Source organism: Manduca sexta, chromosome 23 (genome assembly GCF_014839805.1).
Source record: "Manduca sexta isolate Smith_Timp_Sample1 chromosome 23, JHU_Msex_v1.0, whole genome shotgun sequence".
NCBI lineage: Eukaryota > Metazoa > Arthropoda > Insecta > Lepidoptera > Sphingidae > Manduca > Manduca sexta.
The window spans coordinates 3,602,913-3,620,766 of NC_051137.1; the positions used below are offsets into that span (position 1 = coordinate 3,602,913).

Below are 17,854 nucleotides of genomic sequence, written 5' to 3' on the forward strand. Positions count from 1 at the left end.
ATTCCGCAGCACTTAATCTGTTCTCCATTTGCGACAGTAACAGTACCTTGATTCTGTATGGAGATATTCTGAAACCAGTCCCGTCTAGAAGTCATGTGTCTAGTACAACCTGAATCTACATAAATTATGTCCTTTCTTGGGTTTCCAGAAGTATTAAGACTTGTAAATATCGTATCATTGGTATTTACCGCATTGCCTTTCTCCTTCTTGTTTCTCTGTGGACAGTCTGGTCTCTTATGTCCAGGTGTCTTGCACTCATAACAAACTATATTCTTCTTCATTGACTTAGGCTTCTTCTTCGCATGAAAGACAGAGTCTAATGATGTAGCCACATCTTTGGACATTTCATTAAGCAGTTTTGTTTTCACCAACTCTGTAGTCACGTCTACATTGCAATTTTCTAAAGCCATAATGAGAGGTTCATACCTTGGAGTTAGACCTCCCAAAAGTATTGCAGCAATAGACTTGTCCTCTATGACTACATCAATATCCGCAAGATCCTGTGCGGTTGACATAACTGCGTTAATATATAGTTCAATATTTTTGAACTCTGATAGACTCAACCTGTACAGTCTACGCTCCAAAAATAATCTTCGTCCTATTCCCTTATCTTCAAAGGCTTTTTGCAAACAAGTCCATGCCTCAGATGCAGTTTTCGCACATCTTATATGGGTTATCGCTGCACCTTCTACTGATAAGCATATCTTTGCTAATGCCTTTGCGTCTTTGCGTACCTTTGTAGAGGCAGGGGTTGTGTCTCCATCTCGGTATCCACTAATTGTTTCCCATAAATCCTCATGGATAAGGTAATTTCGCATCTTGAACTTCCAAGTTGGATATCCATCTTTTATCCTCAAACAAGGAAATGGAAAAGATGTGATCGACGCAGGGAATTTTTCACACTCGAAACATCTCCAGATTCATGTGACATTTTCAGACTATTACTATTTCCTAGTCACACAAAAATATATTCAACTTTATTTTACCAAAAAACGTGAAAAAAATCTAAGAACTAAGCGTTCGTGCTGATAACGTGTTGTAAATATGGTATATGTTCTTAGTAATTAAATAAAGTTAGTAAAAAGATGTTATTGACATGAGTGTTTATTTCGGACTAAAGAGAAGTAACTATGGCAAACAAAATACAATTAGTTCTAAAAATAGAACATATAAAAAATAATAAGTCACGACGAAGGTTACAATCTCCAACAGAAGGATCCGAATAAAATGTTTAAAGTAAACCGTGCCATTGCCATCTTTCAAATGTGCTCTGGTTTATAATTAATAAATTTATGATTCTGATAAAAAAGTCAGATTTTTAAAAATATATTTTAGAGTTACTATATCTTATGTAAATGTCTTACAACCGGTAGCAAAAAAGTAGTAATACTTCATACACTTTCTAACATTTGTTTATGGAGTTTTCGTCGCCCCAATAAATCATAGTGTTTTCAGAAACTCAAGTAATCTCGCATGCCGTACAATTGTTGTTTGTTTGGGAATATTTTTTCTAGCTTCATTTGCGAAGGTTCCTGGGATAAAATTAGATGTGATGTGACATTTTGTTTTTCTTATACATAGAACGGACCTTAACTAATGCTCTGGGCGGTGTTTCTTCCGAGAACTTTAGCCCGATTGCCAAAGGAATGTAATAGGTTTTTCTTTATCCCACTTCCAAGCATGAGGTGCTGGGCAAGGGAGATCAATGTTACAATATAAGTCCTTTCTCAATTCCATTTGTTGCATCAATGCCCTACTTTGGAGTGGGATAATCTCCAGAGAAAAATTTCATAGTTTTATAATTTTATGCCGAGGGAACTAACTCCTAAGCAGGAGCCTTAATATTATCTAACGGTTACCATTATGTAATTAAGGCAATATATTCTATTGCACTTAAATACCAATACAGAGCAACTCACAATACGTATTTTATTGAATCTCGTGCTCAGTTTAGATTTGCAAGAAAAGTTTCAGAAGTAGACTTTACCGTGGAAATAATCACAGCAAACTAATTTCTCAAAAAATTGTAGCTTGCAGGACTTGCGGCGATTTGCATGTGTACTGAATTATCGAAATAGTGCCGCTAGTATGTAGCTGTAAGTTAATCGGTAATATACTTATTACTGCAAGAACTTGCTAGTTCAAACTTAGTATTAAACTGATACAAGGTTCCGACCTTAAATTGAACCTAGGGTACTTACGGTTTACAAATTTACTCAACTAAAGAATTGGTGACGCCGATCGAAAATATATTCTAAAGTTAGATATTAAATATTGATTTCTAAACAACGTATTATATGGCTGATTAGATCAATTAGAAAAAGCTTTATAATTTTTTTTAAATTTGTTCTTAAAGAATTGTTTTTAAACTTCTTTTTTAATATAATTAATTTGTCATATTGCCAGTATAAATTTAATTTTTCATAGTTATTTGAAACTTATAAATCTCTTAGCGCAGTAATTGGACTAATTTGATAACTTCTGTTACTAGTGATACGATAAGTAAGTACTGATGTAAAACTACACAAAACTACACATCGCCCACACAATAAAGTAAATCCCATTTATTTTATTATTCTTATAAAAAAAATATTTTGGTAAGAACACAAAACCTTATAGGCGAAGTGGGAATGTACCTACAAAATAAGCCTGCAATATTAATCTATTAATATTGCAGACTTTTTTTGTAGGCACATATTAATCTTGCTACACACACCTCAACTGCCACTCTCGAAGACAATCTAAATATAACTAACCAACAAAATAACAAACGCAATGTTCTAGACAAAGTTGATGGTATCGGCAAACCCTTAGCAATAATGGAACGGAAAACAGTGAATGTTCAGTGTCAATTACGAGCGGCAATTTATAAAGGAATATTGAAGGATTTATCGCCTCTTGATCAGCGAATGTTAAGTCCCAGGTGATAGCTAGATAGAGTTTTATGTAAGCTTTCGTTTCGTAAAGTGTCCAAAAAGGATACTCAATTATCATACAGGACGCTAAAAGTGGATTTTTTTCCCTGCCTTTAATCTACTTTGACTTAGGGTGTTACCTTTATGACTTATGTTTACTATTATGTCTCAAAGGGGAATTACGTCAGGCAAACGACCAGTTGTGTAAATTAGGGTAAGATGATTCTACACCATGAAAATTTGACTAAGCGATCCTTACATCATTAACAAAAGGCAGAAGTTGAATAAGTCCATTACGTCGACTCCGCATCATATTATAATAGAAGGAAGAAAAAGAACTACATGAATTATATTATATTTGGCAGGTTCTGTTAAACTTTCTTTCGACCATCTTCGACATTGTTACAAAAGTAGCTGGTGGTAGGATATATTTTATATCCACCCGGATACGGACCACCGTACACAAGGTATTTAAACCCTCCCTATTAGCCCATGTAAGTGTGTCGCCTTCCGGGACCAGCCGGTGTATATCCTGTTCCAACAGGCCGGCATAATAGGCGACCGGACTCATTTTTGTTCTTTATTATTATCAAATATTTACGTTATATAAATTATAACACAGAAAGAATTATTTCAATCCGGTATAAAATCAACAAGTTATAAGTATATCAATTTCGGTAGAAGGGGTAAGTAACAAGAAACAGAAAAGAGGCGCAATACCCACGTGTGACGTCATCGGGCATTACGACGCGTGCGAAAAAAAAGATGAAGCGATATCCCCACTTCGCGCCCACTTCGGCACACAGTAATATTTGAAATATGAATAATTGGCTCAGTTTTTAACCAATTTTAATCCAGTTTTCGCAGGAGGGTTTCTTTTTCGTATTATTAACCATTACATATAGAATAATGTACAAAATCAAACACAGGACGGTCCCCTATTATGTCGACTGTCGAGGAGTATCTCTCGTCAGTCGATATTCTAATGGATCCTATTCCACTTACCATCAATTGCTGTGGGGCCACTTAGCCGTGCCCTTACAAAAAAAAGTAATCGGTCTGAAAACAATGATATTTCATTCGCCTTAGAATCAAATACGATACCTCCATGACCTCAATTGAGATAGATACATCTGTTACCATACTAATGAGGAACTTGAATACTTTAATGTCTAGACCAGAATTTCCCCAACTATGGGTCATGACCTAATGGTGCGTAGAGAGCGAGTATTTGATGGGCCCTGAAAAAAGGACAATACATGGACCGACCAGGACAAAGGTCGAATGGCTACTGATGAACAAGAAAAGTAAATAAACTGAAGTTTTTAAGTCGCCGGAATAATTTAACATCTGTAAATGCACAAATGTCAGTTAACCCTTAGTGTTACTCTAGTATACACAACATAACTTATGTGTAGTCGAGTATTAAAAACTCAGTTAAAAATGAATATCAGTGCCACGAGGTGAGTCCAGAATTTGCAGTATTTTTTGGTGGGTCACAGTCCGTTCAGCTTAGGGTGCCACTGGTCTAAATTATTTATGAGAAATGATATCAATGAATTTAACGAGGTCTACTTTAGTTTGGAAATAAAAGCATATTAAATTAAATTACTCAAAAGTGAAAGAGCCTTGAAATGGTTTTAAAATATCTACGTTGTGTTTATTCTTTTAATAATCGTTTAAGACAACAAAGTATGTATTCATTTGTAGTGATTTTGAAATTAGGATTGATAAAAATAATAATGTCCCTGTCCATGTAATGATACCAAAGAGTATTGAATAACATCTCCAGAAGCTCCCAATTAGCTGTTAAGTCAAGAGCCAGATGCAAAAGGCAGTATCGCTGGACACGGCACGCATTGTGAGGAGATTTCTCACTTTAAATCCTTCATCAGCAGAGGATGATTGTTTTTTTTTATTTTTATATGCATTGATGTTTTTTACATATATAAAATGTTAATAAAGTATATTCAAAATAATATAAATATATAGTTTTAATACGATAATTCAATCTACATGATTTCCTTATTTTAGATATTTCAACAACACATCGTTTCTAAAATCTTTATCATTTAAAAACAGATATTAGTAAAATGAACACAGTATTACATCACCCACAAAAGGCCAAACAGATATTATCCCAAAGGGCGGCCCAACCTCCCAACTCGTTTAATTAATTAGAGATCAAAATTTAACGAACACTTGCGACCCTAGGCCTACGTCATTATTTTAACGAGGCTCTAGTTATGCTGTTATATATTCTATTTCAATTTGTAATCGCAAGCCAGTTCGACTTTCGGAACGTCTGATGTGTTTGGTGCGATATGAAATGTGATTTAAAATCTATACTGAAGACAATCTATAAGTTAGTAGATAAACAAGGAGTGGATTTTAAAATCTATACTGAAGTAGGCTAAATTTATAAAGTTAGTAGGCAAATGAGCAAGCAATTCGCCTGATGGTAAATAGCATACACAGCCCATGGACATTGCAATGCCAGAGGCGCAGCCAAGCCGTTGCTTACAAGGAGGCGAGCAGAGTTTATAAGCCACGCTTAAAGAAGGACAAGTAAACACTCGAGGAACACCAGGGACGACGGCAGCTACATAAGCATCCACAAACCCTTGACGAGAAATTATGTGAAGACATCACCACATTGGCACCAATTTTAATATAGATCTCAGTATTTTGTCATGAGTAATATTTATTGAGAACTAGCTATTGTTTCTGCGTGTTCACTTTTGACTATACTGAGTTAAAATGTCGCTGAGTTTGAGTCTATGAAAGGTATCTTAATACGTTTTATACCTAAACCTACTAAAGTACGTCAGTCTCTTTATTTTTCTGAGAACCGTTGCAAATGGCACCGGCTATAAACCTACTAGTACCACGAACGGACTTTTGCTTGATGAGTTTTGTAATGACCGCTGAAGTTTTACCGCCCGTTTTACATTTTTCCAATCGGCAGTGATTTTAGATACGCTTTACAACGTCGTCGTGACGAGCGACCATTTCTGGTGCAATTACCTGAATGAAAATAGAGGTTGTGTAGAGAATATTGCGCGGTGTATCGACCCATGGATAATCATTTCTCGTAAATTAGACACGACTCCACTTACCATCAGGTACAGAAGAATGTCTTTGCTATTACTGTATAAAAAACATTCTATTGAATTTCGTGGATCAATATTATTTCTGGAAGCACATAAGTGCTCACGGGATATGCAGTGGCATCTGCGAGAGGGAGACGAACTATACTAGTGAAATGAATACTCCGGTAAAGCAATAATAGATGGTTCGGAACTAAATTCCAGAAAATTAGAAAGAACCAAGTCCCACTGGATAACATGTCTCTTATTCTGCCGTAATTGTGATGATCACGCGTAAATTCGTTTTCCGTTTTCATTACAAAGCTATTTATAGGATCAAAACACTTATTTAGCGTAGTTCTGATTAATAAATAATTTGGCTTTACACAGCCACTTCGTAGATAAATTTAAAATTGGATAATAAGGATAATTATTAATAATAACATGTTAATTGGCTGTAAGTTGAAGCTTGTCGATTTTTTAATGAATTAGAAATAGGACATATGTTTACTCAATAAATATTTTAATCATCAATATCTCGAGATAACTCAATCAATTGATAACTCGAATCGTATTCAAAATAAAACCTTATGTTATAAATTATAAAGTTTGCGAAGATGTTTACATGATTGTTATAAGAAAACGCAAAAAATCCTAAATAAATTACAAAGAAATTTGGCAGACAAATAGAGTCCTGGATAGATATATCGGAGAAGTACACAGTGATACCTACTTTTATTCTATATACGGTCATCCATTTAGACGGATTCAGAAGCAAAACCTAGTTTAAAATATGTTTATCCCGATTGCCAGGTGGCAGGTAACAAATAGTACATCACAAAACCCCGGCCGAACGCAGCTATCCATAATTCATAAACGCAAATGAATCCCTTCGTAATGAAAAGTGATGAATATTAATCGAAAGTCAAGGTGTCGGAACGAAATTTTCACGTACCAAATAGGCAATTTGCAACCGCAAGTATATCGGTTTTGTTTTCATTACGATGGTCTCTCGAGTTCATGTGTTATCTTTTTTTATGTCTAGTTCGATAGCATATGCTTTTTGCCCTGACTTTGCTCTTTTTGGTATTGTGACAAAAAGCTGTAGGGTTCTCAGTTCTATTCTTCACGGTCAAATTTAGTTGTTTTGTCTTTCAAAATTACACAGATTTATGGAGTTTATAATTGATTTGATTGATGAAGTTATATTCGTTCATCATTAGTTAAACACGTAGGTGCACCTATTGCGTTCCAAAAACTTCATCGAGGATAAAGAGCGGGTATAATTTTGTTAACTGAACGGCCTATTCACAAAATACCTCGGGCGCTTGCCGGCGGCTGTCTCGCTTCGGGTGTTCGGCACAGGCGTCGTGTGTTCACACATACCCTTTGTAATCCACATGACGCTATTATCAATCATTTCACTGTCATCAGTATTGTCCGCATCGTCATCATAACGAATGGAAATGGTACATTAATTATAATCGAAACCTTGAAAACTAGCGTAATTCCCTAACGTTCTTTATACCTACCTAATTCTAGAAGTCGTGGTGTCAACAAAGTTACAATACCACAAGTAATTCTGAAATAATGATGAAAAAGTACCTAAAACTCCAATTATACAAAACTACAGACAATCACAAAATCCGATTAAGAGAAACAGAAAGTTTAATAACAAACCAAAGACAATTTTCGAGACCATAAAAATAACTCATTTCATGTAACATTTGAAACAAAAGTAAGTTTTTCTAGTGAATGATTTTATTGACTTTTTTTGAACTTAGTTAACTTAGTTGCAAAACATTAAACACTATGGAGTATGTAATACGTTCTGTTTACTATAAAAAGACTACTCGTACATTTCAAATAAGGAATGGTAAACAAAATAAAGATTTCAAACTTGGCAATTAGATAGGTCTTTAGCATTTAGTAAGAAAATTAAAGTTCCCAATAAATCTCAATTAAATCAGATTAATTTCGGCTTTAATCTGTATTGGCAAGTAAAATTTAGTTAGTGATTAGTTCTCGCAGTTGAAAAATGTAAAAATAATTAATAATCATGGATATTTCTGCCTTTAAAATTTCGTCATATTAAATTTTAAAGGCCGAAATATCCATGATTATTAATTATTTTTACGTTTTTTCTTCAACTGCGAGAACTAATCACTAACTAGACGTGAATTTAAATTCTTTACTTGCCAATACTTGTTTAGTTACCCAGATTAAAGCCGAAACAAAATGTATGAAAATGGACCTTGAGGTATCGCCTTAAACAAACATGCGTTGGAATAACACTGGTATCGAAAAAGGGATTTAAGAATTTTTTCTTACCTATAAAACTATTACTGATAATCTAATTTCGCTAGAAGACAATGATATTTTCCAGTGGATCAGATTCATTGATGGTAAAAAAACGAATAAATTAAACTGGTAAATTTTGGAAAGTGTTTGGATATTTATTAAAAGTAAAGTCGGAAACATAAACGAATTTGGATGAAATTTAACGCACCGGTAGTCTGGAGTAATACTTAGTTTAATAATTACTTTTTATGCCGGTAATGTGCTCCTGTGTAATTTTCTTTCTTTTTTCAGAATTTTAATATAGATAGCATTGGTGTCGTATATATAAACCCTATAAATTGCTATACTTTTTAAGTCTTTTATAGCGGGGAAGTCTTTTCATATAGGCGACGCCGCGAGTAACACCTAGTTAATGAATAAATTCAAGCTCGAATAAATGAAACATAAATAAAATGTTACTCAATAATCATTTTACAGTTTCAATAATTGGAAACTGGCTATTTGTTTCATTGCAATTGTAAAGCCTGGCTTATAGCTGATGGATATTGATACATGTCAAAGCTCATCGTGTGAACGCATGGATGATTTATTTGGGATGTTAATAAAGAGCAATTAGGAAAATGTGTTTTACTAAATATCCACAGTATTTTACCGGGAATGATATAGGCTACCTATTGATATATATTTATTTCTACTAATACGACCACTCATAAATATTAGAAACACCTTCTAACACCTTGAATTACAAAGTATTGTTTGGTATTCCACTGCGCTCGCCATCCTGAGACATGAGATGTTAAGTCTATGTCCAGTAGTTACACTGGCTACAAAGTCCTTCAAACCGAAATACAACAGTGACAACACACTGCTGCTTGGCGGTGGCGGTGAAATAGATATTGCGGTGGAAACTACCCAGGCAGACTCTCACACATGAGAGACCTATCATCAGTATACCGAGAATGACACTTTTGAAAAACAGTGGCTATGCTAGGTTTATCTCAGCTTATCTCTATGAAAGAAGATGTGAATATGGCAGCAAATGCTTGTAACTTTTTTCATATCATGTTTTCAATAAAGAGCTCACTCCTTATACAAAGAGATTCTAGAAGCTTGACTTCTCTTAAAGTAAACAAAACTGAATTAATTTGCAATCTATCTCAACCTGAGTGATATGGAAATAGTTACGCTAAAACTTTACTGCGATGAATTTTAATGAAGCCATATTTTGAGATAATTACAATTAATTATTATATACTGTTTTTTTATCAATGAATGACTAGTAGAGTGAACCGCTCACTCGATGATAAGTCATATGTTTTTCAAGATCTCTTTGAAAATTGATCACGAAAAGTCAAGAAATCTTGTGTTTATTTACCATATACTAAGTCTTATCGTGCTCCATATTACATGGTGTAAACGCATCACAGTCTCTCGTTTTTATAAGTTCGACCTCAATCATATGCATTAAATATGGTACGTTGTCAAAATTCTGGACACCATCGAGAACTGGAACTTCATTGGTAGACGAAATATTTGAACTATGCTCTATGAACTTAAGTCAAGGTTACGGAAAAGGATAAAATGAAACAATAGAGAGCTCAATACAAAATCATTTAAATAATCTTCACACCCTAACGTCATTTAACCGAATCATTTCAAATATATAATGCATTTTATGTATACAATTTAAATTTTTACACTAATTTCAAAACCAGTCCTTCAAATCCTGCTACTGGTAGTGCCGAAACATCAAACACGTCACTGGAAAGGAAAAAAATATCATCAATCATTACATTGAATACGAAATCTTATTTCTAGAGCAAAAGGTTATTATTTACCTCGCTGTCACTATATATATAATTGATCATAGGTATTATAAGGAAAATATGGTTATATATAAAAAATCTCAGGTGATAATTAGACCATACAAAAAGAAAATTGATGTCCCGATTGAGGGTAAACGATCGTCGCTAATCACAAATGTATTAACAGCTTCTTTGGGTTTACAATTAAACGGTTTGAATATTTATTGTTCTACATGCTCTTTAGAATATGAAAATATATTTGGATCTTAACAATATTGTGGACGAAAATCCTATATTATAATTAAACGTTTTATTTGCATATTTTCAAAGCTCTGCTAAATTCAAATCTTATATTTCATCATAAGTTATTTTCTGTGTTATCAGGGTAATATATTGTATACATATCAAACACATCTCAAATCCTGAAGAAATATTATTACCTAGAGACTAGCAATACTAAGCCGCTGTGGTTAATTATAAAACTGCTATTAGTTTCTTTATAAGTGACTTACCCATCGTTCTTTAACGACTGAATGCTTCTGACCAGAACAGCTGCTTCGCCGGATACATTTTCGAAATACGTCAAATCTACGACATGTTCATTGTCTCTCATATTCAAAACGACGATATAAGTATCATTATTATACCATCTGTAAAAGTAACAATCTTACTTCTTATCTTATTTTATTTCTTACTAATATAAAAATGCGAAAGTTTGAGAAAATGTTTGGATGTTTGTTAATAAAAAAAACTCAGAAACAGTTAAAATGTAGCGTACTATTTATTCCGGTATCCCTCCTATTGAAAGTAATAGTAATTTTTAATCTGTTTTTTTAACTAGATGGCATTAGTATCGTACATATGGCGTTATGAATTGCTATAGCGTTAGAGACTTTTGTAGCACGAAAGGCTTCTCACGTAGGCGAAGCCGCAAACAACACCTAGTGAATAATAATATCAGCTCTGAATTATGCTATTAGGTTGCGTGGACTCAGGCCCACTCTACAGTAGTAGAGAGGGCCTGAGTCCCTTTTCAGTAGAAAAGGTAAGGCTACGAGTTACGACTATCAAAACACGATAATCAAAAATTAATTGGTAAAGACTTAATTTATTCTAAAGTAAACTGAAAGCTATTAGACTATTTAAATATGGATCACTGTAGAGTTTCTGATAACTAATCCGTTAAGACTAATCCTAAATTACACTGATTACTAGAATATTTGATCTCAAGGCAAAGTTTAATGAGCTTTTTGATTTTTTCACGTCGAAACCTAATACGAAACATCATGAACCCGAACTGAAGATTTATTTGCCTTCATTTATTATTGATAAATTAATTTAAAGTTATAAATGTACTTTTATTAAAAATAAATTATGTATGAATACTTAGTAGAATTCAAAATTATACCTTCTAAAGACGAACACATCTTGATTCATAGCAACAGACTCATATCGACCGTATCTAAAGGCCTTCTCCTGGCGTAGTTTGGCTAAGAACTGGTAGACTTTCAAGTGTGACCTTTCGACTGCCATTTGTACTTCCACGTTCAGGGTTTCATATCCATCAGCCACTGGTAACCAGGTCTTGTCAGCAGTTGAAAATCCTAAACAGGATAATGTCGTTACTATAGTAAATTTTGCTGGTGGTACGATATATTTTATATCCGCCCGGATAGCGACCACAATACACAAGGTGGTAAAACGCGCCACAGTGACCCATGTAAGTATGTTGGGTTCCGGGATCAGGCTGTGTATATCCGGTTCCAATAGACCGGTATAATTGTGTCGACTGTCGTGGGGTAATCATCTCTCGTTAGTCGACATTCTATTGGACCCTACTCTGCAGTGGCGAAGGGTGAAATTTTTCAAAAGGTAACCCGGTGTAAAAAAATTGGCGTCCGTTAAAATATCAGGGGCAATTTATTGGAAAACAAAAACGAAGACAACGAATTAGTCTAGAATCTAAATCGACAAACATTGACATGCCTACTAAATTACCTATTATGCGTAAATAATTGAAACATCCATAAAATCGAACAATAAACGTAGATAATTCTCCTTCCATTAATCACAAATATAAGTACCTACGTATTAATTTGTTATAACAGCAAACAAAAGTAAGTATTCAAATTAAAACCACACTACGTACCTATGATTATCTATTTATTTTCAAAATAAGTTATAAGTAAATGTAATTTCTCCTTATAGAAATAGTTATCACGATCGCCAAACAGACCAACAGTTTAAATGCACCTACATGTTAAACTTATATAATTATCAATTTAAATAATCAAGAAAGGTTATTCGTTAATTTTTGCTACGTGGTGATATTTTAAATTCAGTAAAATATATTTATTTTCTTCTAACAAACATTTTGTGTCTGAAATCAAAAACTTTCAGATCTACTTCAAATATTTAACCATCTAAATACTAATATGTGAATTCACATACTAATAATATACTTACGTAAAGGTAGACATTAACGGATCACAAAGTAGTTAGTTATTTCCATTATAATACACTTTTATTTGTAGTTTCTAAATAAACAAAGCGCTGGTAACTAAATATCACAGAACTATCAAAAAATAAAATGAATAAGACAATTTACAAACACCGCAACTTGGTAGCATAATAAATTATGACGTTTGAAGGACGTAAAAAGCTACAACTATACAAAGTCGGTTAACGTGAAGCCGAACTAGCTCGGGTTACCTTTGTCCATATCTTCCGCGCGATTTCGACAAACACTGGCATACGCCCGAAATTAATAACCAATCCTAATCCAATGTATGCCATCTAAGATTGATAATTCATTCGTTTTTATGGATAAAGCATGCCAATAACCAATCCATAGATTCAGTAAGCTATCTATAACAATAATCGATCTTTGAGAGGACGGATTACAGATCATAGATTACCCTCTGTATGAAAATGACAGTTTACGCTTGCCAATACTCTATCTACCCGTTTTGACATTTGATTTGATTGTTGTAAACAATCACATTTTTCAATCGGACCAATTCCTCAGTTTACTCAATATGTTTTGAATATCGCTTACACTGATTTTAAGGGAAACGAAAAGGCAATGGAAATATCCATATTCTCTAGTGACAGTGACGACAGTGATTTGGAGGGACTAGCAATACTGATAGCGAAACTGAAAGTCGCGCTTCATCACGGGTAATGAAAAGAGTTAACTACATGCAGACCCTGGATGAGTTTGATTTCACGTTTGGATTAGGCTTTCGAAATCTGCTTGCCAATCATTGTTAGTTAAACTGATCTCGTATATTCGTGTTACTTCTATGTACAAGGTAAATAATTTTTGACATTATTTACAAAAAATACCGTACCTACCGAACTATTAGATAGGTACAAACAAGGGGCAATTGCATCGTTTTTTCAGGAACTATGGTGTTTCTCCATTCCATCAACTTTTGCTGAGGAATAGGAAATATTTATATTATCTTTTTCAGGACATTTGGTACATGGAAACGTCGCTTCCCTGTGATTGCATTGACATTTCGCTTATCTTTACCTAAAGTTCACACAATAATAATTGCAACTGCAGTTTTGCACAATATTTGTCGGAATCACAGGCGAGAGGAAATTCCAACCCAAGTGGAATTATCAACTGCTGATATTATTAATTATGAGAACAATATAGAGAATCAAGATGTTGGAGAAAGAACAGCATTAACAAATAACTTCTTTACTTAGTAAAATAAAATACCTTTACAATCACTGCTATTTATTTTATTGCTTATCTACATTTGTAATCCAATATAATAATTACAAATTAACATAGTTTTATTAGTTGAAAGTTAAAACATAGAAATAGGCAAAATATCCATACATTATCTATACTATTATATAAAGCTGAAGAGTATGTTCTTTTGAACGCGCTGGTCTCAGGAACTTCCGGTTCGGATTGAAAAATTCTTGTAGTGTTGGATAGCCCATTTATTGAGGATGGCTATTATAGGGTATATGTATATCATCACACTATGACCAATGGGACCAAAATCGGCTAAAATTGATTACTTTTGAGAGCTTCCGTTGCGTGCGCTGCATAAACGGTTAAAGTTATGCAACAATTATGTATAACGGAATTGTAATTTGTTCCATAACACTGGATAATGTGTACAGAGTCCAATTATTATTATATGGCACCGAGTTTACTGCGTACTTCATACTAAAAACTAAATCCTTTAAAGATTTATTAATATATTATAAACAATGTTATTAAACTTCAGTGTCAAAATATGTCAGCAACCACATTACTCACGTTCCATTTTGAAACTAATTAAAAAGTTTGTATCTTAAATATGACATGTACTAATTATTAATTATTTCTTTTGAGGGCTAAAATACATAAAATATTTTTTTATTACTCCAAGTCTTATTGTTCCAATTAGGCAAATATTGAAACGAATAGTTTGTATGGAAAATACAAAAGTATTTATTTTACGGATGGAATATTCTGCATAAAATGGAATGGTCAGGAGGGAACGCATCTGGAAAGGATTGCCAGCGATCTATCGTTGAAGGCAAGCAAGGATAGGCGAGTTAAGATATTGGCATGCTGATAGGAGACCAATCGAAAGATAGTCGGCAATCTAAGATAGGTTTCAGTCTTGGATAGTAGATACATTATTAATTTCGGGCGATAGAAAGTCATAGAAAGTGCTGCCATCTATATTAAAAAACATGCTACAACATTAAGCCGCTTGACAGCGGGTTACCTTGCGCCTGTGGCGTCACAATTTCACTTTGGTAACGGAATTTCTGGGGAACTAAATACAAGGTGCGCCATCTAATGTTATTAATTAATAATCGCTATCGATTAAATTTAATAAACATCGGGCTAATGGCCGATAGATGTCATTATTAAGTTATCATTAATTAATAATTTAAGCTATTATAATTATTGTTCATTGTCTGATATGTTTTAAATTTAAATTTACCCATTAAATATATTGTTTAGTATCACCGAAAAACTAAAAGGGAAGCCGGTGGGAATCGGCTTGTATGGACGCTTCGCCACTGCTACTCTGCTTACCATCAAGTACAGTGAGGTTACTTTGCGGTGCTAGGATAAAAAAAATTAAGGCAAATAATATTATTATCATAAATAAACTATTGTTTGAATAAGTTAAATCAAAATCGATTCATTTATCTGGGCGCTACGATTCCATAATATAGATTTACAATTAACATAGCTATTACCTGAACAAATATAATTGTCATTAATGTTGACATTACTTTTTTAGCGTTAATATAGTATTTAAATTAACATGATTATGAATAGGATTTCTAACCTGCATTCTTTTCAGCATTCCATTGGAAGGGTGTTCTCTCTGGGTCCCTTGAGGATTGGACATAGTTGATGGGATCGTTAGTGTTACATCCAGCAGGATCTACTGTATCTTCCCAGCTGACGTAGCCATCTACTAATCCTATTTCTTCTCCCTAAAATCGCAATCATGCTATCAATCCATTTAATTTAGATACACTTTTAAATGTAAATAATATCAGCCCTGTATTATATACTTGCCCACTGCTGAGCACGGGCCTCCTCTACTACTGAGAGGAATACATTTTTAAATATTTTCTAACAAAAATATATTACCATATAAGTAACCGCTACTCCAGGCAGTAACAGCACTAACATGTTAATTCCATCCACCAAAGCCGATCCGTATCTGGTTGCCATTCGGCTGTTATCATGATTACCAACCTGTAAGGATCGCATTTTTTTTTTTTAGGTTTCTTAATAACAAAAATATACAAAGGTTCTTTCATTAGATTATCACTTACCACCCAATTAGCGTCTTTATCTACAGGCTTATAAGTTAGGAATTTGTCTACAGCTCGTTTGATATCGGCAGCAGAAGAAGATGCATCCACATCAGTGATCAAATCGAAGTTGAATGGCATTTGAGCTCCTTCTATATGTCCTTCCCCGAAATACCTTACAACATCTTGGATTGACGCATACACTTCAGTCATCATGACTCTTGTGAAACCATCAGATTTAAATTCATCAAAAACATCACGCCACTGGTACACCATATAGTAGGTTTCGTTCTGATCTTTAGTGTAAATGTGGGAAAGAGAATCATGTGAACCAGGATCTACATCAATTCTGCCTGATGGAGGCTCATCAGGGTAGACTCCACCAAATAGTTCCTTATCAACTTCAAAAAGACAATTTACAGCATCCACTCTGAATCCTGCAACACCTTTGCCGAGCCAAAAGCGGATGATGTTCTAAAATAAAAACTCTAAATATATTAATTTCCTTAACACTTTTTTAAAAACGTTTTCACGATAGAAAAGTAATTATGTTAATTATCTTAGTTTTATAATATCTATTGCTAAAAAAGGGTTTGAAGTCAAGAATGTTTTATAAAAAGTCTGATTAGTTATTAGTTAGGTTAAGTTAAATTTTATAAAGTTCTGTACCCCTAATTTTTATTATCATAACTGAAAAATAGATCTATAAATGTATACCTACATTCATTTCCTCCACAACTTCAGGATTGCGATAGTTCAAATCAGGCTGGCCGACGACAAATTGGTGCAAATAATACTTCCCGATCTCCTCCCGATACTCCCAAGCGCTCCCGCGAAAATGACTTAGCTAAAACGACACAAAATCTACGCTCACAAAAATGTTGAAAAAGCGTCGTCATGCTCTCCATTAGATCTTCACTCGTAAACAACTTACCCAATTATTTGGTGGCCGCCTATTTCCATCTTCGTCAATAATCCCGTCCTCCCATACGAAATAGTTGTAATATTTTTCGTTGCCGTTGAGTGCTTCTTGGAACCAGACGCTTTCGTTTGATGTATGGTTTGGTACAAGATCTAACACCACTTTTATTCCAGTTAGCATAAAAGATGTTTGTACGCGTTTATATATTTTTGTAACAACTAAAAGCTATGGTTTGAAGTTATTGACGATAACTTATAAGAACGGATTTTTCTGACATTTATTCAGTATTAAAAGTAAAATTAGCTTACCTAATTCGTCAGCTCTCGCAATAAGGGCGTCAAAGTCTTCCATTGTTCCGTACTCATCGTGAACAGCGTAGAAATCCGATATATCGTATCCGAAATCGTACATCGGTGACTGGAACATCGGAGAAAGCCATATCGCACCGACACCTAAGTCTTTGATATACTCTAGTTTTGAAGTTATTCCTATAAGCCCATAAATAAAGTAAATCAAGTTAAACACATTTGTAGTGAAATTAGTCCGTTCAGTGTTTATTTACTTATTTTCGTTACAATAAAATATTTATTTGTAGACGAATACATATTCACTTCTTTTGCGGGTAATTAGTTAATGAAATCATGTGAGAAGGATTTTTCTATACTTAAATTTAAACATAAAAGCAAAGATAAGTACACCAAAGCTTTTTGGTATCTCTAGGAAATTTCTGATCAAAAACATCAACAAGATTACGTACCATTTAGATCACCAATTCCATCACCATCACTGTCAGCGAAAGATCTCGGATATATTTGATAGAATATAGTAGTTTCCCACCAATCTAATTCCCTGTCATTATTTTTAGCAATAAAACCACTGCATGCTAATAAAAACAAAGGCAGTAGGAACACTGCCTTCATATTTTTAGAATTGTTAAAAACTTCAATGTTCAAAACTGAATGATTGTCAACATTATCAGTATCATTTATATAAACAACGTTGTACAATGTATTATCGAGATGA

The 17,854-nt window shown here is 33.9% G+C and overlaps 2 protein-coding genes across 7 annotated transcripts in view; one reads left to right on the top strand and one right to left on the bottom strand.

Annotated features, from left to right (window-relative positions):
- LOC115448112 (calcium/calmodulin-dependent 3',5'-cyclic nucleotide phosphodiesterase 1) overlaps positions 1–17,854 on the top strand; it is a 302,717-nt gene that overhangs the window by 126,935 nt on the left and 157,928 nt on the right. The window lies entirely within an intron of this gene.
- Positions 9,901–17,811, bottom strand: LOC115451595 (maltase A1). Of its 4 annotated transcripts, none has more exons than XM_030179951.2 (10): positions 17,589–17,811; positions 17,140–17,319; positions 16,844–17,049; positions 16,631–16,756; positions 15,931–16,383; positions 15,743–15,850; positions 15,432–15,582; positions 11,519–11,714; positions 10,623–10,760; positions 9,901–10,066 (listed from the first exon to the last, which is right to left on the bottom strand). In XM_030179951.2, exons 1-10 carry the CDS (start codon positions 17,749–17,751, stop codon positions 10,000–10,002), a joined length of 1,788 nt encoding a protein of 595 aa, XP_030035811.1. In that variant the 5' UTR covers positions 17,752–17,811; the 3' UTR covers positions 9,901–9,999. The 4 variants fall into 4 exon arrangements, with proteins under 4 accessions (XP_030035811.1, XP_037297693.1, XP_030035813.1 ...); XM_037441796.1 differs by having other exon boundaries at positions 9,930–10,066; positions 16,844–16,983; XM_030179953.2 differs by having other exon boundaries at positions 9,930–10,066; positions 16,844–16,992.